Source organism: Genypterus blacodes, unplaced genomic scaffold (assembly GCF_046128005.1).
Source record: "Genypterus blacodes isolate CSIRO-AG114 ecotype Tasmania unplaced genomic scaffold, CSIRO-AGI_Gbla_v1 ptg000054l_1, whole genome shotgun sequence".
NCBI lineage: Eukaryota > Metazoa > Chordata > Actinopteri > Ophidiiformes > Ophidiidae > Genypterus > Genypterus blacodes.
The window spans coordinates 782,475-810,377 of NW_027466866.1; the positions used below are offsets into that span (position 1 = coordinate 782,475).

At 44.0% G+C, this 27,903-nt stretch overlaps 2 protein-coding genes across 3 annotated transcripts; both read left to right on the top strand.

Moving 5' to 3' along the window:
* Positions 1–3,763: 3,763 nt before the first annotated feature.
* Positions 3,764–15,831, top strand: adgrl4 (adhesion G protein-coupled receptor L4). Its single transcript, XM_076151285.1, has 16 exons — positions 3,764–3,874; positions 4,343–4,492; positions 7,672–7,821; positions 8,948–9,097; positions 9,391–9,461; positions 9,765–9,944; positions 10,148–10,331; positions 10,437–10,550; positions 11,051–11,250; positions 12,821–13,000; positions 13,614–13,817; positions 13,946–14,166; positions 14,955–15,021; positions 15,174–15,265; positions 15,408–15,576; positions 15,672–15,831. The coding sequence occupies exons 1-16, from the start codon at positions 3,829–3,831 to the stop codon at positions 15,732–15,734; spliced, it is 2,241 nt and encodes a 746-aa protein (XP_076007400.1). The 5' UTR covers positions 3,764–3,828; the 3' UTR covers positions 15,735–15,831.
* A 1,960-nt stretch (positions 15,832–17,791) lies between these two features.
* Positions 17,792–26,863, top strand: vtg3 (vitellogenin 3, phosvitinless). 2 transcript variants are annotated; one of them, XM_076151284.1, is made up of 28 exons: positions 17,792–17,870; positions 18,168–18,188; positions 18,272–18,423; positions 18,572–18,823; positions 19,345–19,506; positions 19,599–19,747; positions 19,833–19,983; positions 20,205–20,362; positions 21,008–21,173; positions 21,268–21,393; positions 21,627–21,845; positions 22,364–22,581; positions 22,663–22,760; positions 22,863–22,987; positions 23,090–23,191; positions 23,284–23,403; positions 23,585–23,774; positions 23,867–23,954; positions 24,032–24,217; positions 24,313–24,451; positions 24,538–24,706; positions 24,802–24,911; positions 25,014–25,070; positions 25,178–25,387; positions 25,550–25,695; positions 25,855–25,993; positions 26,114–26,266; positions 26,494–26,863. In XM_076151284.1, exons 1-27 carry the CDS (start codon positions 17,831–17,833, stop codon positions 26,219–26,221), a joined length of 3,801 nt encoding a protein of 1,266 aa, XP_076007399.1. In that variant the 5' UTR covers positions 17,792–17,830; the 3' UTR covers positions 26,222–26,266; positions 26,494–26,863. The 2 variants fall into 2 exon arrangements, with proteins under 2 accessions (XP_076007399.1, XP_076007398.1); XM_076151283.1 differs by having other exon boundaries at positions 26,114–26,227.
* The last annotated feature ends 1,040 nt before the right edge of the window (positions 26,864–27,903 follow it).

Here is a 27,903-nt window from a genome sequence, read left to right on the forward strand (position 1 = left end):
ACGCCATGTTATTTTATTTTATTTTTTACTGCAGTACAGTCAAAGCAAACATCAATCATAAGTTTTGTCTCATTATAACAAACTCTCCTAAATTTGTAAACGTGGGCGTGCAGCTTGTTTTGTGATTGGTCGGAATTGAGCGGGACGTAAACCTCTTACCTGGAACAAGATTTCTTCTACTTCGCCTGGAAAGTCACACACTTAGTCAGTCGGCGGCGCGTGGGTGGAGCATTATTAGCATGTTTGCTAGTCACCTGCGCGGGAGAACACGGAGGTAAACAACCACACGTTCAACAACAACGTATCTCCTGAAGACGAGCCAGGTAAGCTTAGTTATATATTTACCATATTATGAGCCTACAGACATTATCAGCGAACTCGTTTTCATATATACGGTACAGGGAGTGAGTTGTTTCGCTTTATTGAGTCGGTCATTACCTCAGTGGAACGATTGGTTGACTTCCGGTCCGAGTGCGATTGCGGTGTTCACGCATGCGCAAACGAGCCGGTCGGGAAGGTAAACGCGCCATAAAAATAAATAAAAAATAAATAAAAATAAAGGCACCAAACGAGCCAGGACACGAGCCATTTTTCACATAATTGGTAAAGAATACTGTCGTTTTCAAATTAAATGAATGTTATGGAGAAGAAGAAGACGAATTAACCGTTACCATCATCGTCACAAATACAATAATAACCACAAGGGCGAACACAGTGCAGCACCTGGGGCTATGTGCACATGAACAACCTAGTGCCTTGGTCAAGGGCAGTGGCAGGCGTAATTAACCCCCGAGCGGTGAGGTAACAGCTCCATAGAATTGCAAATATATTGGATCAGACTGTGAGTTCAGTCACAGTTAATCAAACCAAAGAAATGATGCAACGAGAGAGAAAGAGAGAGAGAGAGAGAGAGATCAATGGAATGAGAAAAATGATCTGATTATTACTGTACAATACTATTTTACTATTATATTAGTAATATTTAGGTCTACATTTTGATCTATTTCTGCATATGAGTAGTCGATTTACATCTGATTAAGTGTTACAGCCCCAGTTATGTTCATGGAAATGTTTAGTATAATAATAATGACATTACTGGTTGCCTTTCATTTGTGTTTCATCTTCATCCAACAGCTTTCATACTTTCTATTCATAACACACACCCACATCAGGACAAACACACCCACAGTGGAAGAGAAAACACACACTGACACACACACACACACACACACACACACACACACTGCTGCAGCATGATCACCTGTTTGGCTCCACACACACACGACTCTGACGTCTGACGTCTGCCTCTGTTTTATCGCTTTATGTTCATTTCTCTACCGTGTCGCTGCTGACCACACGTCTCCCCCTCCCCACTTCCTTTCACCCTGGCAGGATGTTCTTCCTGGGCAACACAAAAAGCAGTTATGTGTAATTACCGAGTGCACACCGTTACTCAGCACCTCCAGTGTTCCTTGCCAGGCCTGTGTGTTGTGTCCCGTGTTGTTAGAAGAGAAACGCTGGCGATCGCAAATGTAGCTGGAACCCCCAAAATTGGCAAATGGACAAAAACGGCTCTTAAAGTTTAGCTTGTAGCTGTCTGGCGGTTTGGTGAGTTTTTTAAGAGGATATTCTTCATGCTCTAATCCTCCCCTGACACTGACGCTGACGCTGACAGACAAAAAATGCCACGATCTCCTTTTGGACCTAATGTGAAGTCGCCGTGGTTACCCTCGCCTGGTGCTACAGGTGTGCTCTCAGTTTCCGAGGTGATGTTTTCTTTCACTTAACGCAGAATGTTTTGTTAAAGCTGTGCCACCTATGCTTAAGTGCTGCATTCTCCGCCGGCACAGCAGCTGGCTCCTCTGAAACCTGAGCAGAAAGCCGACTTTGTCTCTTCAACCTTGCGTGCTGAAATATTCAAGAGCTCCAAGTTTATGAGACAGTTGCTGCCATCTGTGCCCCGGCGTTCCGTCCTCCCATCATGGCGGAACATAAGGCCAACATCACAACAGATATGTGTGAGAAGTGTCAAAACAGATCCTCCAGTGTGGATTGCAAATCTCAATATCGCCTGAATAGCATAAACAACACTTCGTTTGCTCGCTCGCTCGCTCACTCACTCACTCACTCACACACACGCGCAAAATTCTGCTACGGCAAAGTCAAAATTTCCATATCCATGAGAGGAGAGGAAAAGAGGAAACATTTACACAAGCCTGCCTGCACACAGTTGAAGAGATCTTTTCTCTTAGGTGTCTTTTTACAATGTCATTGTGAGGCGAGCGAGCTCCAGCGAGAGCTTTTACCAAATCTGCCCGCAAATGAGAGATTTCCTGAGACAAAAAAGCGGAGGGGGAAGGCTGCAATCAGTCCAGGTTTGTTCGCGACAACATCACTTCCTTCCTCACCGTTAGGAGAGTGTCAGAGGGAGACATTCAGATGTGGTTTTCACCAGCCACTTTCCCAGGACAGTAATGCCGAGCGATTCTAACGGTGTCATTCAAAGCAGCTGCCTTTCTCAGCAATAAACTGAACGCCTTGCCTAAGCAATTCAAACCACCTCCATGGATCGCAATACAGTCAACAAAGAACTTATCTTCTAAGTGAAACTATTCATCAATGAATGTGTTTGTGTGCCAGAAAGAAGACAGCAGCCTGAAAAGCCCTCAGTTACACCTGAATGGACAGTTTCACACCTCCGACTTCACCACCCACCATTTACTTCTACCTTAAAACAACCCTTCTGACTGTTGACTCATTTCTAAATCTCAGTATTTAAATAGTAAATTGAAAGGTGCATTATAGGAAATACTTGAAACTTATACAGATGAACCCCAAAATGTTTCATCCCCACAGAGAAGCTGGAGCCATTAGTCCATGACTGGTGTGAGAGAACCAAAAGTAAAGATTCAAACCGTGCTTCATCCCTCACCATCAATCACACAGTCAGAATAACACTATAAATATGACATGGAGGACCTTATATGTCCATTGATGGAGCCATTTTTACACATCACAGCCATTACCTCAGCCGCGCTGATAGAAACGCACTTTCGTTTTATGACTTTGGAATACAAATCTGAACAATGGCAAATTGCACAATGTTTCAACAGCTCTGAAATGGCACACCGGCTATTCAACACACACCGCTCTCACAAAAGCATTATGGGTAATGTCTTCCAAAGCAGAAAGTTTAATCGGGAAGAAAATGAGAATCGTTTACAAAAATATCTGCAAAGTTTTTTGTTGTGGCACCAAAAAGGGAAAGTGGTATCTGATCACACTAAAGGACTTAGTAACCAAACTGACATTGTATGAATGTCTGACTGAATATTTTGTCCGTCTCCGTCTGGACATGGAGACGGACACGAGAAGACACACAGCACTGGAATGTTTGCAAATTTTTGTGCGGTCTTTGAGGAAGGGAGGGGGTCGTCCTTCAGCGGAGTCTGTGGGTGTTGTTTTGGCCTGTGTTTACATAGCCTACTGTACGTGTTCAGGGGAGAACAATGGCACGGGGTCATTCAAAATAGCCGCAGGGGATCGCGGTGTCAACGATGCTCCAAAACGTGACAAAATGACCACTACTAAATCTCCCCAACTTCACCCCAGTGAAGTGGATCAGTGCTGCGACGTGTGTTTGGGTGTTGCTGGTGTTTATTTGAGTGCCTGGTGTGTGTGTGTGTGTCTTTGTGAAAGCAGATTAAAGATCGGGACAGGAAGGGCCAGGTTTAGGGAAACAGGAAAACTGATGCAAGGAAATGGACGACGTCACCAGCCAGCCCACTACAGCCTCAGCTAAAAGTGAAATCCTGATCCAGCGCAAGTATGGAGTCTTTGCTCAAGTCCCCAATGAAACTTGTACTTTTGACAGGTAGGTGATCTTCTTCTTCCATCGGTCTCTGTGGTGAATATAGCCTGAAGGTGTGTAATGTGTGTTTAAATCTCTTTACATTCAAAAGGGTTTTAAAGTTAACAATGAGGAGTTTTAGTGACGCTGCAGTCGCTCGCTTTATACCAGTAAAGATCAAAATAATGAATGTAACAATCGACTCTTTAAGATGTGTTCTAAGCTGGGTCTTGAGTAGCTCAGTGGATCGTAACACTTTTGATTTGTTCCATGTGCGACTCAACGAGTGTGTTTGTGTGTGTGTGTGTGTGTGTGTGTGTGTGTGTGTGTGTTATAGTAGCACAGACAGGGTGAAGAGTCCCAGGAGTGCTTGGAGTGTTTTCGCTCCCAGGAGTGGCATTAAAACCGCTTCACTCTTATTGTCCACTACACTGTGTAATAAGTGACACGTCCACGTCGGCCTTGTGTGTGTGCGTGTGTGTGTTTTTGCAGCATGGCTCTCCAGTATGATGGACCCATGCAGCGTCTCTGACATTTGTGATTCGTGCCACCAACTTGCGACGTGCAAGGCCCTGAACGGATCAAACGATGGCTGCTTCTGTAACCGTGGATATACGGGGGACGGGACAACATTCTGCCACGGTGAATATTAACATATAAATGCATCCATATATTACAAGAGCATTTACAGTGATGCAAGAGCGCAGCCGCTCTGTGCGACTGCTTGGATCCATTTCACTCAGCCGAGGAATTAAAGCTACTTTAAATACCTTTTCATTAATACCAACTGGCACTCAAAAGTGCATTAGATCAACACAGATGAGCACAAACTCTTTCTGCTACAGTGTCCCAAGTAATATCTAAAATTATTCATTATTTTGTTACTTTGTCACAGTCAAGAAATTGTTGTATTTAACCACTTTTCTTGTCCAAAATGTCCAAAATCCTTGACTTCTATCATTGTTACTCCACCGTATTTACTGTTTATATGATAGCACTTTCCTCATCCCCCCCATCTCATCTTCTTCTCTCATTTATTGTAAATACGTTAATTGGGTCATTCCAAAGCAAACACGTAGTTGTGTTCAGGTAAGATCTCAGTCAACCCCCCCCCCCTCCGTGTCGTGTCTCCACGTCTTCCTGGCGTCTTTTGGGACCCTGCATGTTTTTGTTCGGCCAGCTGTGGTGGTGTGGTGATTGTAATTTTTCAATTGCTTAACTGCTAATTAGCTCCAAAACTCAGTGAGTGTTAATCACAGAGAAAACCTTTATCGTCACAATACAGCTTTTTTCTTTTTTCTCTCTCTCTCGTGAATGATTTCTTTTCTTTTTTTGCCTCTCTCAGTCAGCATTGTTCCCGGTGTTATGCTGGCGGTCCTGCGTTTGCTTTAAGATTCCTGGAACCCCTTTTGGTTTCTCGGCCCTGATCACAATCATAGTGCAGCTTACACATTTCAAAGGCCAAATGTAAATCAAAAGGTGATTAACACAAACAGCGAAGAGACTGATTTACAAAACGCAAAGACACAATGAGGTTTCCAGGTTCATCCAGTCGCAGTGCCGCAACGGCTCCGGCAATAATTAAGTCCACTTGATGGAAATGAAGTTTGAGGCCACCACTCTTGAAATTAAGTGATTATTAGTCAAATTGAACAGATTGTGCCTTGAATTTTGCTCATGCAGAATTACTGTGTGTGTGCGCGTTTGAAACTGAACAGTGATGAAAAGTCACAATATTTAAAGCTTAATATCAGAGCTCAGAAAATTTGAGCTAAGAGCAAGAGTTCCGTCAAGAATATACAGCTTTAAACATCTTGTACAGAATCTCTCGTCTTTATCTCAAACCAGACATCAAAGTGAATTGCAAAATACCTGTGGGTGAAGTGTTTGTGTAACACCGATGACTCAAGGGTCTTCAGTGGTATGGAGCTATTTCCTCTCTGAATATTGTCACCTCCCTGTTGAAAGCTGAGGATATCCCTTCCCGGACAGCTTTTGTGCAGAAGGTACAGAGGAGAGGAAGAGAAACGCGTTCATCATAACCTCCAAGTAACACAACAGTGGAAAGTCTTAGGAGGTCACTGCCAACAAAGTGGAAATCACACACCCATACACAGAGGGAAGGTGTGCTGGAACAACTTTGTAATAACGAAAGCACACAGAGGACAACAGCAGTAGCAAACTCTTCTTGTGTGTGTTGTGTGTGTGTGTGCTGCTTTGGAAACCTGGGCAGCCAAATCCAAAATATTTGAAGTAATCTTGAATTCCGGGAAATCAAACAAATGCAAACACATTTTCCATAATCAAATGTGAACCCGGAGCCCAGTAGATCAAGTGGAACCAGCCAAGGCTTTAATCAGGACTCAGTGACCAAAACAAGACCACAACTGAGCTTCATCAGGGTCAAATCAGGACGGAGCATCTACTTTATCTAATTGTAAAAGACAAGTACAAAGCAAATATATCCGTAGGAACATTCAAACTATGCCAATTTTGGACAAAAAAAATGGGAAAGTTTACACTTGTCATGTCTTTAGCCTAGGAGAAGTATAGACAGAAATCTCAGGTTCGTGTTTTACTATTTAAAGTCCATGTGAAAATTGCTGCTGCTCTCCAAAGCGTTCAGAGTGATTTTGAGCAATGCTGCCTGTCTCTTAAAGCCTTCAGAGATCATTTTGAGTCCATTGATTCCTTCTTCTAAGAAGTGAAACCACCTGGACCCAAACATTTCTGTTGAGTTCGCTGAAAATGTCCTTTTCCTTTTCGACACACATTTGATCACATTTGGTCACGACAGCAGGACAAAGCGCAACTTTTGGTCAAACTACTTTGCAACAATTTCCCAGTCAAGCTTTGTCGTTATTCACCATGTTTAACCTCAGTTCTCTACTTGGCTCAGCGATAGTTGGGTGATACAAGATCAGACGCGAGCTCAGCTGAAAGGCATCATGGGAAATGTAGGAAATGATGTACAATAGATCAAGAGGAGGCAGAATGAGGGAAAGTGTACAGTGAGGATTCATTTATTATCACTCAATGCCTTTTACCATTAGAGTGAATTAGCAATATTACGAACTATAATGTTTAGTATCAATACGTAGTAATATTGACCTTCTGGACTATTTTTTATTTTTATTTTTATTTTTATTTGGCTGTATTTGCCCTGTATAAAGAAACGTTTTGGCCTGTGCAGGTATTAAAAGTCAATCACTTGACAAACAAACATCTCTATAATTAAATATTTTTCTCTATATGTTTCTCTTTTTATGGTTGTAGTATTTTTCTCCACATTTAAGGGTTTCTACCAAAACAAAAATAAAGCACTAGAAGTGTAGCAAAGTAGAATCAATACTTCATGTTGAATGTTTTTCAGCTGAAATGTTTAAAGATTTCTTCAATCTCTAAATGTTATTTATTTATTTATTTATTTGTGTGTTTGTTTGTCCGTTCGTTCCCAGAAGCAGGTGGTAAATTTTAGGCAGGCCAAAATAAATGGAAATGGAAAAAAATGTGAAATGACTTTAGACTCCCTGTGGGTTTTTCCTGTTCAGAGTTAAAACAAACAAAATATAAAAAGGTTAATCATTTAAGGTTTGTTTTAAGCATTTAAAACAAACGGGCATGCATATGGGCATGAAACACCACTGACACCAACAGCAAACGCAGGGTGAAAAAACTGAAAATCATCTCATTTTCTTTTCTCATCCAACCATTTTTACAAACGGGTCAAAAGTATTCCAAGCCTATTTTGGGTTTTTCTTATTTTCTGCCGCAGCTAACCCACTTTATGCTTTTTTTAATTTTTTTATCCTCACCCACAGACGACAACGAGTGCCAGAACGTGACAAATATCTGCGGGGACAAGGGGAACTGCACCAACACGGAGGGCAGCTACTACTGTACATGTGTCCCTGGATACACATCAACGGGACCGGCCAAGTTCCAGCCCAACGACGGCACCGAGTGCACCGGTACTGTCACACTCACTGTCGCCACTCCACTGCCTCGCCATTATACATATAAAGAATGTGTTTGCTGACATATTGACAAGTTATGTTATACACTATACTGATACAAGGCCTCACACACACACACACACACACACACACACACAATTGCACCAGATGTACAGTACGTGTGTGGGAGCAGTTAACACACACACACACAGCTGCAAGGATGTCAGCTCTGTGCGTGTTAACTGTTTTCTCTTCCACTGTTCTGGAGAGGATAAACATGTTGGAGGTGATTTTTTTTTTCCCTCTCCAGTCTTTCACTTTTTCCCCCCGATCTGACATTCTGACAGACCATCTGAGAGTTTTTGCTCCATTTGCACGGAAAGAAACAGCACCTTCAATCCCACGTTGTGCCTTTAAGCATTTCAGCACATTTCCCACCTTGTCTGGCTGGGTGGCACACACACACACACACACACGCACACATGCTGCGTAAAGCGGTGTAAAAGCTGAGAGGGCTTTCTAGTAGACGCATTCATTAAATATGTGGTCATTACGTTCATGTTGCAAAATTAATGGGCCAATGATTTATTGATTTTAAAACAGGCAACTTTTTCTATACATACAATTAAACATTGACGTGCATGTCAAGCTTTGGTGCGACATTGTTGTTTGAAGGATTGAAGGACAGCAGACTGACTCATCTGAAATGCATATAAACTCTTTAATTTAAGAATTCACATTTTCCCGTTCCAAAACAGACAATTGAATATGAATGACAACATATTGGCCAGCTGCTGTATGTCCATAAATAGAATGGATAAAACAATTCATCTAATATTTTAATCATCAGGAATTATTTGATTGATGGGCAATGGGGAATTGTCACTTTTCTGACAGTTTCTAGATTAAATGGTTAGTAGATGGATATAAACTGTACTTGATCATTAATTGAATATGAAGGAATTCACTATTGGCACTATTTGGAGGTACACATAGAAACAGCTGCCTGTCATTTTGTTAAAATATCAAATTAACTGCCCCCGCTTTGATGGATTATTCAGCCATGTGTTGAAATTGTCATTTTGTTATTTTCTTATCATTCTTGGACCTGAACTCACTCAACTTCATTTGTATCTTGAAGATATTGACGAATGCCAGACTGGACAGATCTGTGGGCCAAACTCGCTCTGCCACAACACAAACGGATCTTTCTCTTGCACCTGTAAGCGTGATTATATACCAACTTCAGGCCAGGAGCACTTTCATCCACAGACAGGTGTGAAATGTAAAGGTCGGTATTACACACACACACACACACACACACACACACACACACACACACACACACACGTACCTTTCCTGATCTTAATGAAATCTCTCTCCAATGAGCACACTCATGCACACAGACATCATCCCAGTTTAAATATTATACATATTATGCAACACACCAGCTCAAGGTGCAATCTTCCAGTTTTTCAACGTTTAAGGCCAAAATAATGGCGTGACAGCCAAAACCATCCATTAATCAGGAGGAATCACAGACAGACTTATCCGAGTGACACTTTTCTATTTATTGTTTTCCAGAGCATCCACAAAATCGCTGCCATGACAACGCCGGCTGCATCGCACTGACTGTCAACAAAACACTTAAATATGTGAGTACCCCACCTCAGGAGTTCAACCAAATGTGCTGAACATATGATATGGTGACACTGCCCTCTGTTGGTGAGAATGAAGCTGAACATGAGATGAGACGGCAGCAACGAGCCCAGGATGGAGCAGAGTTTGGTCACATTCTGGATGAAATAAACACAAAAACGCTACTTAGAGTCACCCCTGCTTTAATTAGGAAACCCCCCTTTTGACCATCAATATTTGGGTCGTCAAGGACCCGAAGGAGTGTGAGATCACTCAAATTAATCAGTTACAAATGGTTTGTTTTGCTTTTCCTTTCGCAGATGAGCAACCTCACAGAGCCGCAGAGTCTGCTGAGGGAGATCGCCAAGCAGACATCCGGTGACCTGACCTCAGTGGAAGTGATCGCCTACGTGGAAGCCTTGAGTCACGCCGCGCCGACGCTGGGTGCTGGAGAAAAAGATCACGTTGCCAAACCATCCGTCATCAACTCAACTCTTTCAGTAAACTTTGCTCACCATTCTTTTCCCTCTTTCAACGCTTGGAATGCTGCCTGCGCACTGATTAGGCTTTGAAATGGTTTGGGGGGTGGAAAAAAAAAGCTTTGATGACATATAATTCACTTCCAATCAGTTCTTTGTTGGAGAGATCAAAGCTATGCAATACTGCAGCCATACTCACAATCATACATAATCTGTTTTAACAGAAATTGGTGAAAGCAGTAAACAACTTGGTGGAGAAGGATGAACTGGTGGCTTGGAGCAGAATTAAAGAGGATCGGAGAGAATATACAATCACCAAACTGCTGCACACGGTCGAGCAAAGCGCTCTGGCTTTGGCCGGCAACTACAGAGTGCCGACCGAGCTGGAAATCAAAGCGAGTGACATGGGTGAGACTATGAACAGATGCCGGGATTGACGTGCAATCTACTCTCACCTCTGCAGATAGTAGCTGGAAGACAAGTTGGCTCACTTTCAATTTTTCTCACCTGCAGAATTGAAAGTCTTAACCTTCGACATCCGTCAGGCAAAAGCCAAGTTGTCTGTGTCCATGGGAGGCGATCACATGAGTCTGACCCCAAAGCTGAGACCAGAGGAGGCCAGAAACGGTAACCAAGAAGTATATTTCATACGCTTTAAGGACCTTAAAATGTCTATGTATTTTGTGTTTTGCACAAACCGTAAAGCAGAACTAAAGTCGCTGACCTGCACGACCTCACACTTGCAAATGCAGGAACATGGGGTGTGCTTGTGTGTGTGTGTTTGGTATCCTGCAGAAAAGTAGTTTGCTCGTAAATTCTCATTCATATTCAAATCAAATCCCACGCAGCATTAACTCCTGCCTCATCCTCCTGTTTGCACACACACATACACACCCACACCATGCAAGAATATTATAATCCCAACAGCTTTCATGGGACATTTAAGTTGCAGTCAGTCTGTGTTCAATTCCCTCCATGTGCAAATTGGAACAGTTCACAGCTGATCAGACCTGCAGGCTGGCTGTGGCGTTTAACACCGAGCAAACTGCCTTCACCTAAAGTTTGACCAGAAAACGAAAAAAAGTTGGACTCCCTGCTGTCTTTTTATAAACTTTTCTGTCCATCAGGAAGCGTGTCAGTGGTGTTTGTGCGATATGACAGCATCAGTGACATCCTGAAGCCGAGCAGCGACCCGGGTGTCACCGACTACTCGCGCTATGCGGGAACAGGGGAAATCACTGTCAACTCCCAAGTCGTCGGGGCGACTGTCAAACCTGCTGACGTCTACCAACTTGACCATGTCACCTTCACTCTGAAACACAACGAGGTAAAGATTCTTACAGAGTGCTGAGGCTGGCGACATTGTTTTTCCACTTCTGCACCCTTAATGTAAACCTGGAGTGTGTGTGCGTGTGTGTGTGAGCTACTTCACAGTTCAGTTTCTTTTCTCTTTTTTTTTTCTGTTCTGGGTGCAAAGGACAGTGAGCTGGTACAAGCTGAGTAACGTGACAGTGCTTCAGTGCCCGGTGCGCCTTAGTTATTCTGGCTGATTCATGGAGTGGACATTTGCTGAAATAAGCTCAGTTGCATTGTGGATAATTTGATTTATCTGGCCTCCTTTTTGCAGAAGCTTTCACTTGATCTAAAGCCTGTGTGTGTGTGTGTGCCTGTGTGTGTGTGTGTGTGTGTGTGTGTGTGTGTGTGTGTGTGTGTGTGTGTCTGTGTGTGTGCGTGTGTCTGTGTGTGTGCGTGTGTCTGTGTGTGAGTGCTTCCTCGAGTGCGCAGAGAGAGTTTAAATTGAATCATGTGATCGGGATGTAGAACACAAATAACACTTTGCATCAGGAAAGTTCAGCAAAGTTCTCGCAAAGTTCAGCTTCCTCTCCAGCTGTGAGCCATTTTGAAATATACGTACGATTCATTCATCAACATTCAGTTTGGATCTCGGTCAGCATCCGCTCACATACGTCCTTGTCAGCCCCGAGTCCATCGGCGCCACCGCGCTCTCCTCCAGAAACAGCTTCCCCGTTTCCCTCAGACTGACTCGGGCGGTAACTTGATAACCGCCACCGCCATCGAGTCCTCATTAAAGTCAAATTGAAGCGAAGCCACGAGGGAGCAGTAATTAGCGCTTTGTGTTCAAAAATGTATTCTGTCAGGTTCTTTCTGCCGGCGGTGACCTCTCAGTTTTAAGGGAATTAGCAGAAGAGAAGTGAATAAAGGATGACGAGGAAAATCACCCTAAAAGCTAATGCACTTGTGTTTTCCTTTAGAGGTAATGAAAACGTATGAGAGAATAAAATCATCACTGTGGACTCTTGAGACCGGAGCCTAACACAGAGAGAGTGTTGATGATGTGTGTTGAGCCGCTGAAAACCCCATAAAATTGTCTTTAAAGGGCAACAATCAAGAGCTCGTTTGGACCGGAAAGTCTTACTGGCGAGATTTTTTGTTTTTCTTCCTTTCTCTTCTTTCACATTTTTGTGTAAATAGCAATCAGTTGTACTTTGCATTGTAATGATCTTGGCATTTTATTAGACTTGCGAGAAAATGTCAAGTTATAAATAATTTCCCAAAAATCAATGCAAAAACTACAGGAAATGTGGAGTAGGAGTGATATAGTTGATCTATTTTAGGTGGAAAACCTTTTAAACGTGTGATTTTTATTCCCGACGTTCTGGAGTTTTTGCACCGTAAGTCATTTATTTTTACTGCTGCTTTGATTAAACCTGCAGGATTCATGTTTGAGCCCCCAGTGATGTGCTATCATAAATGTCATGCAGTGCCATACACACATACACACACACACACCCGTACACACACACACGCACACAAAACAACTAATAAAAAAGGTAATAGTCACATCCACGGTTAACAAGCTCCTTTGTCCCCCACAGCCCGTCGACACTAAAGCCGACGTGAGCAAGTGCGTCTTCTGGGAGTACGAGGCCTCCAGCCTGCAGGGCCGCTGGGCCACGCACGGCTGCAAGACGCTGCACGTCGACGCCAACGCCACCACCTGCTCCTGTAATCACCTCACACACTTCGCCATCCTCATGTCCTCTGGCCGGGCCAACGTGAGTGATCTCACATAAAAGATACAACCGGAACATCAGAAACAGGGGCTTTCCTCTCTTTTTCTGTTTTTTTTTTATGATATTTTTCTGCAAGGCTTTTAATATTTTATTAAGGAGGTTTTATGCTGTACAAATATTTCTCTTCACAGTGTGTGTGTGTGTCTGTGTGTGTGTGTGTGTGTGTGTGTGTGTGTGTGTGTCACTTGTATTTCTCCATAGCTTGGTTGATTGATGAACTCTGGTTCAGACATACTAACACTAACATATCGATGGTTCAAGGCTCTGGTAGATGATAACATACTCATTTAAAATATAGACTTATTTTGTTCCAACTCCCAGTATAGTGCCTTCAAATCCCAGAACAATACAGTCTCACACATTTGTATAATTTCAAATATCAAATAAAGGACAGTGATAATTTGTGGTGCTGTCTGGTTTGGTAAGAATAATTCAATAAGTGATCATTTATTGTTTTTCATAATATATAAATATATGAAATGTATGAAATCATTTGAAAATACTAAGATAATAAAGTCTGCGGTCAATGAATTATTATCCCACGCAGCACTATGAACCCGCGAATGAAACACCCTTCTCTCCATTCGCTCCTCAGCTGGTGGCCCACTACAATGTTCTGACTCGGATCAGCCAGCTGGGGATGATCATCTCGCTCATCTGTCTGTCCATGTGCATCTTCACCTTCTGGTTCTTCAGCGAGATCCAGAGCACCAGAACCACCATCCACAAGAACCTCTGCTGCAGCCTCTTCATGGCCGAGTTCATCTTCCTGGTGGGGATCAACATGAACTCTCATAAGGTGCGTTCAACGCGTCCCGATCGATTAGGAACCCGGCTCGCCTCGGAATGCGATAGTAACTCTTACAAATAGGAATATAATCCTCTTCCACCCCTGTTCACTTTCTCCTTTTGTCTGTTTCTTTGCAGCTCTTCTGCTCTGTAATTGCAGGGTTGCTGCACTATTTCTTCCTGGCAGCCTTTGCCTGGATGTGCATCGAGGGGATCCATCTCTACTTAATAGTAGTTGGTGTCATCTACAACAAAGGATTCCTGCACCGGAACTTTTACATCTTCGGCTATGGGAGCCCAGCAGTGGTGGTGGCCATTTCAGCAACACTGGGATCCAAGTATTACGGCACTGATAAAGTGTAAGTGTGTGTGTGTGTGTGTGTGTGTGTGTGTGTGTGTGTGTGTGTGTGTGTGTGTGTGTGTGTGTGTGTGTGTGTGTGTGTGTGTGTGTGTGTGTGTGTGTGTGTGTGTGTGTGTGTGTGTGTGTGTGTGTGTGTGTGTGTGGGGGGCGGCAGGTATAGAAAAGCAGGACAACTCGGGCATGCGCTGTACACGGAGCACACACACCCACACCGACACACGCGAGTTTGAAGAGGAGGAAGATAAGGGACGAAGGGGGTAAACGCGATAAAAAGAAAAAAGCAACGATGAACAATTAGCCCTCATTCAAGCTGTCCCACTATGTTCTGTTTAATTAGCAGAAAAAGGGGCTAAATGGCTGAATTCATTGAGACAGCTGATCTATATCTAAATGGAAATCTGACCAAACTGCTGCGACATGAATGAGGACGATTAGACGGCCTGCTGAAGTGTGTGTTTGTAATTGAAATAGATTAAAAAGAGAGGGGAAAAGAGGGGCATTTTGCTGTAGATGTAAATTTTACTACCCTATCAAACATTTTTTGAGGGTGGAATAATATCTGTACTTAAGCATTTAAAGCAACAGTAACATTTAAAAATCAAATCAAATATTCCAACTTAATTCTTGTAATGTTTTGACTTCATTCTGTCTTTTGTTTGGAAGTGTAGCGGAGTGAAAGCAATGATGAAACTCTCCAGAGACACTGCTTAAGTACTGTAATGAGGTATTTGTTTTAAGCGAACCCACCTGCTGTAGAAACCTAAACGATGCTGTTTTGTGCCCTAGGTGTTGGCTGAGCACAGAAAATCACTTCATATGGAGTTTCATCGGCCCTGCGTGTTTGATCATTCTGGTAAGACTCCGGTCATCGCCGGGTGCAGCTGCCTTTTGTTGTTTTAATGTAGTAAACCTTTCCATTGAACTCATTAGAAGATAAATTGTTTCAAAGGGGAACATTAGATTGGATCTTTATCTTTGGTTTGCCGGTTGTCGTTGTCTTCTCAGGTCAATCTCCTGGCCTTTGTTGTAATCATCTTCAAAGTGTACCGGCACACGGCGGTGAAAAGGCCCGAGATCAGCCACTTTGAAAACATCAGGTAGGATTTATGTGTGTGTATCCTCAATCATATCTAATGAATTTCTGTGTTATTGTTTGGATCCATGCAGTGTTAAACGACTCCCAAGTCTTTTTTGGGGGGGGCTACAGCACGTCAGTAAAGTGAGTTATGTTTGCTGCAGGTCGTGTGCCCGCGGTGCTCTGGCGCTGCTGTTTGTGCTCGGTGCCACCTGGTCCTTTGGTGTGTTACACATCCTGTATGAGACCACGCTCACCGCCTACCTGTTCACCATCACCAACGCCTTCCAAGGGATGTTCATCTTCATCTTCCTCTGTGTGCTGTCCAGAAAGGTGAGATGAGAGAGACTTGTGATATTCTCCTCTATTCTATCCTATTCGGTTCTGCCATGTCAATATTCATGTCACATTTCCTTTTGTCTTTCCAGATTCAAGAGGAGTATTACAGGCTTTTCAAAAATGTGCCGTGTTGTTTTGAATGCCTGAGATGAAGCCATAAAGCCAAAGCCCAAACACCTGCACTTGTACAATAATGAGAAAAAAAAACTACACTACAGCTTTGCCAGATCCTGTGTCTCTTCACTTTCAGGGAAACACTTTGGGAGGATTGGTTATGTGCAGATGTCTACGAAACGTCTACAATTAGCACAACTTATTTCCCAAATGTGTTATATCCCTGTTTGAAATGCCGACGTTCTTTACTTCATTGCAAGTTTGGGATTTTTTCTCAACAATGCAAACATACAGATGGTTCACAAGCTGCAATCTACTAATTCTGTATAAATGCTGTTTAATTTAATGAAGGTCTTTGCAGTTAACATCTTTATATTCCAAATAGTCTGTTGTCTCAGTCTTTATTTGTTACTTTATTGTGTTTATAAATTATTAAAAATGTAGCAAACCAATATGAGCCTTATGCTGTCTGTCTTTACCATTATTCAATTCAGTTTACAGTAAATGGAACGTGACCCAGTCTATAGCTCGTCTCTTGTGCATATACAGACCAATGGCGCTATCTAGTGGACGGTTTGAGGAACGTCAACCAGTGGCGCTCGCAGGCCCTCACGCAGGTGCAAATCCTGACCTATGTTTGTCCATGTTACTGTGATCATATTAAGACTATCTGTCAGCATGATCACATTATTTTCCTCTAATTACAATATTAGATTATTGTGTAATTCTCTGTCCTTGCCATGTACAGTATTTATGCTTAATCTAGCTTCATTTGTGAGGTCATTTGAGGCACATTTAGCAATATTTGGGCTATAAATACATGAAACGGGCTCTTGAGAAATATTTTCCTCTCACCACAGAAATTTCATTAACACAAAAGGGCTGAAGGGAATTTTGAGTCAAGAGGCTAAATTTCAAAGACGTCAGGAAGCATCTGCTCTGACTGAACGACTTGCAGCGAGTCGCTCCAACAAATATGAACACTCTCTGTCTTGCCTGTAATCCAGTTTGGAGATCTCTAGTCAGTCTCCTTGGAAACGCCTCCACTGACTAAAGATCTCTGTTTGCTTTCCAGTAACTCCCTAAATGTAATCAAAGGACATTGTATGTATTTTCTCCGTCACACTTGATGAATTTAACATACATTTAACCTAAAACTTTATTCTGAAACTGACTAGGACTTTATCTAGAGACCCTAATCTAACAAATGAGCCTTGAAAATCCCCCATTTCACTCTTCTGCTTTTATACAGTGTCATTAAATGTCTATTTCTTCCTTCTCCAAAGCGTAGGCGATGGAGCCCTCCACTGGTTGAAACTCATAACAAAAAAAGCACAATGATAATCAGATTAACAGGAAATCAAGGAACCACTCGTCGGCATAGACACACACACACACACACAAAGCTGGTGCAACTAAAACCTAAAAGACTCCGAGACTAATCAGTGAAACGTTGCTGATTGCTGTTTGATGTCATCACAGCTCGGGCTGCCCTGCGGGTCTCTCTGTGCCATCTTAGGCTACAGCAGATACTTTAAGAAAACTGGCACGAAGGGAAGCGATTCACCACACTGTGAGACTTTGTTGTAATTCTGGAGCCGAGCTTTACCATGCCAGAGGAGAGTGACATCACATATAGAGCGAGTCAGGCAGCACCTTCGATTCTCTCTCTCTCCTCTTGGCTCGGCTTCACTGGGGGAATTAATGTGGATCCCACTGGGTTTATCCCTCCATTCAGCTGTGGAGAATTTGTTTACTCACTTTACCAAGTGATTAAACCTGCAGTTTTTGCCGTTGATTTTATAAAATACTCTAATCAAGCCACATATTGGATATTGTGTTGTAGCCTTCTCCCACTTGGTTGCAGGGATCAAACAGGATCAAGTTTTATCTGAGCCACAAAGTTTAAAAAGGTATTTAACTCACACTGGTTTATCTTTGACGTTTGGTTTGTCATTCTGACAATGTCACAGGTCAGCATGGCTCTTGTCAGGACACAATCTCCTCTGAACTCCTGTTCTCCAAATATGTTTACTTTAAATAAGTGAAACTCTGCCAGCAGCTTTTCCCACTGAAAACCAATGTGGGTATATAAGAGAAAAATCAGAGAGGCGAGCTTCCACTCTCTGTGACAATGAGAGGGCTCCTCCTCTGCTGCCTCGTGGCTCTGGCCAGTAAGTTTTTATTCCTTTATATTCATGATAATAAGCTGTGAAACTTTAATGCAGTCCAGGGAAACAATCTTAAAACTTGTCTGGTGAAATCTGGTGAAATGTTGTTACTGGACTCAACATAGATCACATTTAAACGATAAATTACATTTATTTTTTATCAAATAATAGATAGCAAGAATATGTACTTTAACATTACCTTATTTACATTTGTTCCAATTGTAAGTGCTGTTGTTGAAAGTCATTCTGGCTTGAATCTGCCCAAACTAAGTGCTAATTTGTCCTTTCTTACATTTTCAGCGAGTGAAACAATCCATTATGGTGAGTTGTTATATTATGTTATGTCATATTCAAATGCTTTGCATAAATGGAATGTCAAAACTTCTTTTTGGAAACAATTTCAGAGCCGAGCCTGAACCCGAGTAAAACGTACGAATACAAATATGAGGGAGAAGTGAATTTTGGACGTGGCCTGGCGAACCTGGCAGAGTCTGGAGTCAGACTGACGTGCAAGATCAAGATTGTTGGTGTGTCTGCAAACATCTTTGTTCTTCAGGTAACAAATAAGACAAATAAAACTTCACAGAGACGGTTCATTGATGGATAAATGTAACATTTCCGGATTGACTATTAACTTATTAAATTTCGAAATAGTTCACTTTGACCTTGTGTCCTTGATGTTCATGTTATTTCCTGGTTTGAAGGTCTCAGGTGTGAACTTTGCGGAGTTCAATGGCGTCCCCGGCAAGAACAGCTTCATCAACTCCCCCAAACTGGCCCAGCGTCTCAGTGCTCAGCTGGTCAAACCCTTCCTGTTCGAGTACAACGCCGGACACGTTGGTAACATCCGAGCGCCTGCTGAGGTCTCTGACATGGTGGTCAACATTGCGAGAGGGATCCTGAGCTTCTTCCACCTCACTGTGAAGACAACCCAGAGAATCTATCAGCTGGAAGAGGTATGGAATCATGTCACCTCAGAGCAGCACACTGCATTGTGGACTTTCAGTCATAATGACGTCGTTAAAGCCTGTAAACAAATGCAGAGAGGTTTGATTGATAGACAAATATAAACTAAACACATGAATAATAATAAAGCTCCTCTCTGTGTAAACATGTTTGGACTTAACCTTCATGGTTCTGTAGAGAATTTCATTGAAGTCTAAAACTTTCCTGTAAACAGTGAGAGAGCTGTGACCTGAAGCTGAAACCTTCCAGCCCAGATGAGAGCTGCTTCACAGGAAATACAAAGAAAAAAGGGTTTTGGGTAGTGGCAGTGGCTCAGTGGGTAGTGCTTCCGCTTGGGAACCGGAGGGTCGCCGGTTCGAGCCCCTGCCGAGGTGCCCCTGAGCAAGGCACCGAACCCTCAATTGCTCCCCCCTCTGCGAAGGGTGGTAATGTAATGTAATGTAAGTCGCTTTGGATAAAAGCGTCTGCCAAATGATCGTAATGTAATGTAATGTAATGATTGTGTTTGCAGGCTGGCATCCATGGTTTGTGCCACAGCATCTACGCTACTGAGGAGAGCACGACAACAAAGGACATGACCATCACTCAGGTCGTTGATATCAATAAATGCAGGGAGAAAGCAGCAACCTACAGAGGAATGGCTACCACTGTTGTCGACAAAATATCCGGCGAGGTCTGTTTGTCTCATCATCCGAGTCAGCATTTTCCACAGTAAACAGGATGCAGACAATACAATGGCTGTGTTTGTGTCCTCCACCTCTCTAGAGGGGGGAATCTGTCATCTCAAATGTGAGATATGTTTACACAGTCAAGCCAACAGCAGAAGGAGGTCTCATTACCAAAGCCCATGCACTGGAGCAACAGCACTTCACTCCTTTCAATGTGAAGGGGGGAAGCTTCAAGATGCATGCAGTGTAAGGAAGCATCTGCACATGACTAACCCACTCATACACAACTCTGCTGAGCTGCTGTACTAATACTACGCATCATCTCTCGCAGAAAGGAAATGGAACTGCTGGGTGAGAGCGTCACAGGTGAAGCCGTCACGTTAGGGACGATGCAGAGCAGAGGCGACATCGTGTTCAAGTTTGTCACCAGTAACGTCAACATTCCCGGTATGATGCAAAATCTGGATGACCCAGTAACAAAGGTACTGATGTGCTGCTTCACAGGGAAGTATACGGCAGAACACATGATGTATGAATATATATAGAATGAACCTTAGCACCCAGTGTCCTGAATACGCACGACTGAGTGTGTGAAAATGCTACAATGTAGTTTGGAGGCCTATAGAAGCAGCAGCGTGGCGTTCAGAGACGTGTTTGATCAGTCTGTCAGTGTTCCAGGTGCAAGCTGTGCTTCTCTTCACAGGCTGTCGCACTGATCAAGCATTTGGCTCAAGCCAATATTTACCAGATTGACAGTGCAACGACGGAGGACACCATCAAGGTTTATCAGCTCCTGCGTGTGATCCCCTATGAAGGCCTGGAGGCCATGTGGACGCAGTTTCATGCGAATGAAGAACACAGGTCAGCTGGTTTTTATGATGGAATGATGAAGTTATGAATCCCACAAGATCTATTAAACATGAAGGACATCATGGCTGCTTTCAAAGAATATGCAGGATGGCTTGTGAAATGTGTTTCCAAATTATATTCATATTCAACCAACAGTGAGACTTTTAGATAAATTATGAATGGTCAATATATAATAAGTTTAATAAATGTTTAGTTGATTCATAAGGTCAAAGGTCATCTACAGCTTAACACCATATCGTTAGAGCTGCTGAGTTTGAGTGTGTGAGGTAGAACTGTCAATCAAAATAGCCCAAAGTAAAAATCTAAAATGAGTCCAAACCGCCAAAATCCACTCATTTGTAAGGCGTTTCTTCTTCTCTTTCCTTCAGTGATTAAATCTGTTGGCCTATCACCGCTGATGAATGATTTATTATGAAATGACCCGCGATGACAGAGCTGGGGATGAAAAGACCGCATAAGATTAACACGAGCTGGAATTGAACCACGGCACTGAACCAGTATAATGAGAAGCAACATCTGGCCCTAACATTTCCCTCTCACCTCTGGCTCCCTGTAGATTTAACATTCAGGCTGACCTTTCCTCACCCAAGAGAAGGAGTCATCTCTGCTTTTTAAGTTTCTGTTCTTTCTGGCTAGACGTTGGTTCCTGAACATGATCGTCGAGGTCGGTGACGACAGAGTCCTGAAGTTCCTGGAAATGAGGTTTCAGGCTCAAGACTTGACCCTGGTTGAAGCTTGGCAGACTCTTCTCATGTCGTTTAACCACCTGGACGCTCGTCCTGCGCTTGTGGAGATGGCTAAAGTGAGCAAACACAAAAGGCCTCTGTACAGTGTAGAACTATGATACCGTGCACGCAGCAATGAGAGATTCTAACTTCTCTCTTTCTTCTTTCCAGGCATTCTTCATCATCCCCTTCAGTCGATCCCACGAGCAGCTGTGGCAGACGATCGCGCTGGCGTACGGCTCTCTTGTGAATAAGCACTGTGTCTATTACACACCTTGTGAAGTGACTGCAGTTGAGGTAATGAACAAGCTAAATATTTTCCATTCATATAGATGAGCGACGTCAATGCAAACAAGATAAATCAACATTAATTAGTCAAACTTATCTTAAAACATCAATTCCTTCTTTTGTTATTTACTGTTATTATTTCTTCATAAATCATCAGACCAAAAAACAACGCGACTAATCCCTCTCTTATTCTTCTCTTCATTCGTCTCTGTGTTCGGACGTTTGGCGACCTCGTGCCGTAGCCGCTGCTGAAAATGGCCACAGAGGCCCTGAAGGCGGGCGACGAGGTGGCCATGATCCTGGCTCTGAAAGCCCTCGGGAACGCCGGCCATCCTGGCAGCATTAAAACCATCATGCGCTTCATCCCCGGAGTGGCCGCCACCCCCGTGGAGCTCCACCCCCGAGTGCTCAGCGCCGCCGTGCAGGCCATGAGACTCATCAGCTCCAGAGACCCTCACAGTGTAAGGACACCCGATCATTCATGTATGAACACCGCGTTCCTGTATTTCCTGTATTCAAATTGAAAGCGATATCCTCTCCCAGACCGGTGTTTTGTCCCTCTGAAGTGTTAATTGTGTTCTCGTTGAAGCCGTGAATGAACGGCACTCAAACTGGAGTGGCACCACATAACCATGTTACCTTGGTTAGGTGAATTACTTGAAAATGCAATTATGCTTCTTCATTCACGCGTCATTAAAATGCAAAGTGGCATCGAATCGTTATTAATTAAGCCAACTGGAGAGAACAAACTGAAGGTGACGCTTTCAGCTGTGCAGTGGATTTGTTTTTACTGGATAGAACCTATTCTAATTTTCGTTGTGTATCATTTATTACTTTGCTTGATAATAATGTGGAAAATGTCAAGAGAAATGTCGGTGAATCCCTTTATGACATATTGCTGCAATATTAATCCGTTTTTCATCTAAACTCAGGGAAAGAACTAGCAAACTAGCAGATCTTTCGCCCTCTCCGCCTCCAGGTCCAGGACATCACCATGACCGTGTTCCTGCAAAAGGCGATTCCCGCCGAGACGCGCATGATGGCCTTCACCGTCCTGTTTGAGACCAGGCCGTCCATGGCTCTGGTGTCTACGATTACGTCACACCTGCTGGAGGAGAAAGACCACCAAGTCGTTAGTTTCGCTTACTCCTACATGGGGAGCCTGGCCAAATCCATCACTCCGGACAACCACTTCCTGTAAAAGAGAATGAAGTTTGTTATTGTTATTGTTTGTGTTACGCATGACCTCATTTTCACCCTAAACGCTTTGTCGTCCAGCTCAACCGCCTGCAACGTCGCCATGAAAATCCTGAGCCCCAAATTCGGCCGTCTGAGCTTCCACTACAGCAAAGCGCTGCACATGGACTGGTTCCAGAGTGCGTCAAGATAAAAAACCCAGCGTGCTGACATTCAAACAATCTGCATGATTTATAAAAAAAGTCCAAATCCGTGAAGCTTCCGTTTCTTTTGTGATGCAGATGATTTGCTCACCGGCACGGCGTCAGACATTTTCATGCTCCGAGGCGCGACAAACATCTTCCCCACTGACATCATGATGAAAGGCAAATTACACTTCATTGGTCGAATCCTGCAGGTGCTGGAGGTAACGGGGAAGTTTGACGCATCGCCTTTCAATATTTCCTTTTGAAGTTAATGCCTCTGCCTCCCTCCACATGTAGTAATCACCCGCTCTTTCCTTTTCCAGTTCGGTATCCGCGCCGAAGGAATAAAGGAACTGTTTGGCACCCACATCCCCGGATTTAAAGGCGACTTCAGTCTCAGTGACTTCAAGGCTATTTTCAATGTGGTGAGTGTACGAGAGAACACAAAGATAAATGATCGCGCCGCTGCGGGGAGTTATTTGTTTGCTCGGCTTAATATCGCCCGCATCATTTTCAGCTTCAAAAGTGGGAGTTACTGCCTGAAGACAAACCCGTACTGTCGGCTTATTCACGGGCCTCTGGACAGGAGTGGCTCTATGCTGATATTGACAAAGAGCTCCTTCAATACATCATCAAGGTGAGACAATAACTTTACCACAGCGATCCATCACTGAGCCAACTCGTACCGCCCGGGCCGGACTCTACGAGCGGCCCGTCAGCTGGGCGTTAAAGCTAGTTCAGTCACAAAGCGATGATGGTGTGATGCAGCCTTCAAAGAGTCGCTCCACTCTGCTCTGTGTGATCTCGCTTCTGTGCAGGCGTTTAGTCCCTCTGCAGGCAAAGGCAGCCCCGTCTGGGGCCTGATAGAGAATCTACAGAAGGGGATCTCGCTCCATGAAACCAAACCGTTCCTCATCTTTGAGACCCGCTTCTTCCAAGCCAGCACCCTGGGTTTCCCACTGGAGATCAGCAAATATTATGAAAGTGTTAACGGCTTCACTGTGAACGGTGAGGAGGCACAAGAAATCTACAAGAAATGAGGGACGCACATCCATCAGTGTGACGTGTATGAAGCCTTTATCCTTGATTCATTTCTCCAGCCAAAGCTGCAGCGACTCCACCAATGACTCAACATCTGGGACAGCTTCTGAACTCAGAGATTGCAGTGGAGACCGACGGTTATATTGGGTAATTATATTCAATGTTCATCGAGTCATACGCTGCTGTATAAACTAGTATTAAAGTCATATTCTCTTTTGTTTTAGTTGCTCTAAGGACATATTGATTTTCTATGGTATCAACACCGATATGTTCCAGTGCGGCGCTGAGCTGAAGGTGAAGTGGCCGACTGCCATCCCCTGGAAGTTCACCGGCAAGATCAATCTCCGAGAAAAGAAATTGGAACTCGACCTCCCGCCGCTCAAGAAACCAGTGGAACTCTTTTCGCTCACGTATGTTACATGTTAAGACTAGTTTGTCACGTTTAGACATGTTTTCCTCCCTCTAGCCGACGTGCTAGATTCCGCCTTCGCCTTCTGACCCTCAGCTCCGACGTGTACGCCGTCTCCCGCAACATTGAAGATCTCGCCGCGGCTAAAATCACCCCGATGATGCCTGTCGCCATGGACGCCAACGACGAAATTGTCCGCGCCGCCCCCGACGTGGTTCAGGCGCACTCGCCGCAGGTAGGGACGGATTCAACCATAACCGGTGGAGATCCAGAGGAAAGAGGAGAGTAACAACAACCCTGTGATTTTCTCTCATCAATCAGGTCGAGGCGCCAAACGTCTGGCACCCGAGGACGAAGATGTGCGGCGAGAGTAGCATTTACGGAGTCAGTATGTGTGTGGAATCTGAGGTGAAGAGGGCGTTTTACCACGAAGAATATCCTCTGTACTATCTGATGGGATACACTCACATGGCCGTCCACCTAGTCCCAGGTGAGAGCAACCAATCCAGGATGCTGCACCTTCCTGTTTCTGCAACACCACACACAGATCACATATTGTACTTAATGCAAACTTCTCTTTATCAGCCCACGCAAACAATCCTGTTGACAAAATCCACGTGGAGCTGGACGCCGGCCCGGACAAGCATCCAGTCAACACGCCCCAACTCCTAAACACTCTGAGGAGGCTTTCCCAGGTACCTGCACACACTCACAGGCACAGAAGTTATTTTCCAAACACCCCGTTCTTGTCATTTTACCTCCTCAAATTTGCATTTCTCTTTGTTTTGCGCTGACAGGAAGCCACCAGGCAATTAGGTCTGTCCTCTGATACGGCCCCCAATGTCACAACAGAGGTATTTCGGATCGTTTCTGTGCAGAGACAAACTGGTTCCACTCTGAAAAACAGGGGGAATACTTCACACCCGCCTCTTTGCTTTCTTCTCCGGTGGTATTTCCTCAGGCTTGGACCTCGATCCCCGATGCCGTGTTCATCCTCAGAGCTCTGGCCATCAGCGGCAACGTGAAGCCTGAGGGCTACGACGCCGCCTTCTACTACACGCCCGAGGTCAACATCGAGAATGCCCAAATCATCGTGTCCGAGATCGGAGAGGAGACCAACTGGAAGATGTGCAGCGACGTCCTCATGAACACCCTCCACATGGAGGGAAACGTAGGCATTAGTGTGTTCGAAAACTATTAGAGTGTTATCAACTATCGGACACATTTCTCACCCTCTCCCCTTCGTCTCTCGCTAAAGATTGAGTTCTAGGTAGAGAAAAAGGGGTTAAACACAAAGTCTCCTGTCTTGACTGGGCTGCTGGGTTTGTTTCAGGGGCACATCAGATGGGGAGCTGAGTGTCAGTCCTACCAACTGTCAATGGGCGCCGCTACCGCACATCTACCCGGTTCTAAACCAACTCTAAAGACCAACTTTCAATGGACCACCATCCCAGAGTACCTGCAGGCGCTGGGAAAGAGGTAGGCTGCAAGGGGGATGATGAAGAATGAGGAGGAGGATTTGCAAGATGGCTTCTATTCAACTTCTATCCACGTTGTTGCTTCACAGATGAGGCTTCATTCTGACACACATTCTGCCACCTGTTGTCGTCGTTTTTGTTTTGTTTCACGTTTCCCCAGCATTGAGAAATACATCCCGGGCATGGCTTTCCTCCTCGGATTCTCCCAGCAGAACAGCGCAAACGCCAAGCAGGAGGTTTCTGCATCGTTCGTCGTCGCCTCAGCAGACAGCCTAGATTTGAAGATTAAATTCCCAGAGGTATAGAATCTATACAGTTACTCTTCCTTTCCACGCAAACGTCCTCAATCCTCACACTGCAGTTCATTTCTGAGCGCTCTCTCTTTACACAGTCGCGTGATTTCTGTGTGTTGTTATTAGTACACAGTGTACCGCCAGGCCATTCCATTCCCACTGCCAGCTCCTACATCTCAGGGGATTGAACAGGAACCTACAAACACAACAACGGACGCCGTTGGACGCGCATAAAGACACGTGAGCCGCACAAAGCAGCCTGACTGAGCATCACCCAATGTTCCTCCTCATTTTGCACGTCATTTTCCAATACTGTAATTTTGTGTGTGTGTATGTGTGTGTGTGTGTGTGTGTGTGTGTGTGTGTGTGTGTGTGTGTGTGTGTGTGTGTGTGTGTGGTGTTGTTTTGACAGATTTTTCTTTTTTTAAGCAAAGCTGTTGACCGAAAACAAGCAGAGAGCGCTGCCGTTTCTCTGCTGGCTTTATGGAACATGTTTTGTCTTGCAGGGAAAACAACAAAGCCCAGATGGGAGCCAGATGCCTCTTTTTACACAGATAACACACCGCAACCGGATTCCCACCGCCGTGATGAAAGTCGGGATCATAAAAGATACATCAGTAATCTGTCAGATGCTAAGAAGTTTTGGAGATAACCTGTAACCGTCCTGATTTATTCATTTGGAGGCATTTTAATATTTGAACACTCGTCTTTGAAGGAGTATCATTTCAATTCATGCTTATGTCCCAAAATACTGTGTCTTAAACTGTTTTGCAGCGATCTTGGGTTTTGTTATTTTCATCCACAAACTCTGCAAAGTTTCCACCTCCACCATGTTCAACCGCTGCTTAAGATTAAAGGCCTCATGGTTTAATATTACCTCATGCTGTGTTATTGCTCTTTTTCCTGAAATTCTAACTCTACTCTCGTTTCTTTGCGTGAACTTAATGAAGACTAAATTATTAGTATAACGACGCACTCTATGGATTTGAGGAGTAAAGCTCATTAAGAGATATCACACAATGCTGCTAAGTTACACAATGATCAGGGGCGCTGATGAAATCTTAGGAAATCCGACAGCGACGGGGCGACAGCGGCGACTGATGCAAAGTTTGCGGCGCTCTCTCTCATTAAACTAGAAAGCAATTTACATAAGAGTTCATTTGACAAATCTCAATTTCCGAATCTAAGCGGCAAAGCGGGACACACAAACGCGAAACACAACGGCTGTTAGGTTTGTAGGGAGGCTGGCAGGTTGTCTTCACTCCGCTGGCCAATTTGGCAAAGCAATCAGTTTAACCGGCTCCCATTTTAATTTAAACATCACATTTGACTGGGATACGGTGAATATTGAGAGAGACACACTGATGTTTACAAGGTCTGGGTGACCTGTTCTGTTTGCTTGGTCAACTGACCCGACAGGGCTATTTTGGCAGGAGGACACAATGTCGCCATGTCCTTAAACTGTACCGTCTCTGCCAGTGCTGCACACACACACACACACACACACACACAAACACACACACACAGCTGCATGCACATCCATTATCATCCGAGCTGAGTCTAGAAAGCATGGTTTCATATGCAGGAACTCCATGATGTCGTCGTGACAGAGTTCCTTTCCAATCCTATGAAAGACCGAGGCAATAACAAATGGGCCCTAAAAGTTTGGATGTGTCCAAAGATTGGTTCACTAACTACATGTGGCTCAACATTTCATGCCTGCTCAGATTTAGCCAGATGGTGTTGAATCCCAGAAAGAAAGAGAAAGAACACACATCAGCCATCAGAGCCTGAACAGGATGAGCGCAATTATAATGGCACAATTATGTTCCATTTACATCTCAAATGTCCCACAGGCTTTCAAGTGCCGGCTGACAGGCTGATTGCAAATCTGTCACGTCTGACGTCAAAATCTA

Bases quoted from the DNA above. Each gene is read 5' to 3' on its own strand.
- adgrl4 (XM_076151285.1), top strand. From the start codon at position 3,829: ATGGAGTCTTTGCTCAAGTCCCCAATGAAACTTGTACTTTTGACAG. The intron at 4,493-7,671 runs GTGAATATTAAC...CCTCACCCACAG, and splicing joins CGGGACAACATTCTGCCACG to ACGACAACGAGTGCCAGAAC. The intron at 14,167-14,954 runs GTAAGTGTGTGT...TTTGTGCCCTAG, and splicing joins TATTACGGCACTGATAAAGT to GTGTTGGCTGAGCACAGAAA.
- vtg3 (XM_076151284.1), top strand. From the start codon at position 17,831: ATGAGAGGGCTCCTCCTCTGCTGCCTCGTGGCTCTGGCCA. The intron at 23,404-23,584 runs GTGAGACAATAA...GCTTCTGTGCAG, and splicing joins TCCTTCAATACATCATCAAG to GCGTTTAGTCCCTCTGCAGG. The intron at 24,912-25,013 runs GTACCTGCACAC...TTGCGCTGACAG, and splicing joins CTCTGAGGAGGCTTTCCCAG to GAAGCCACCAGGCAATTAGG.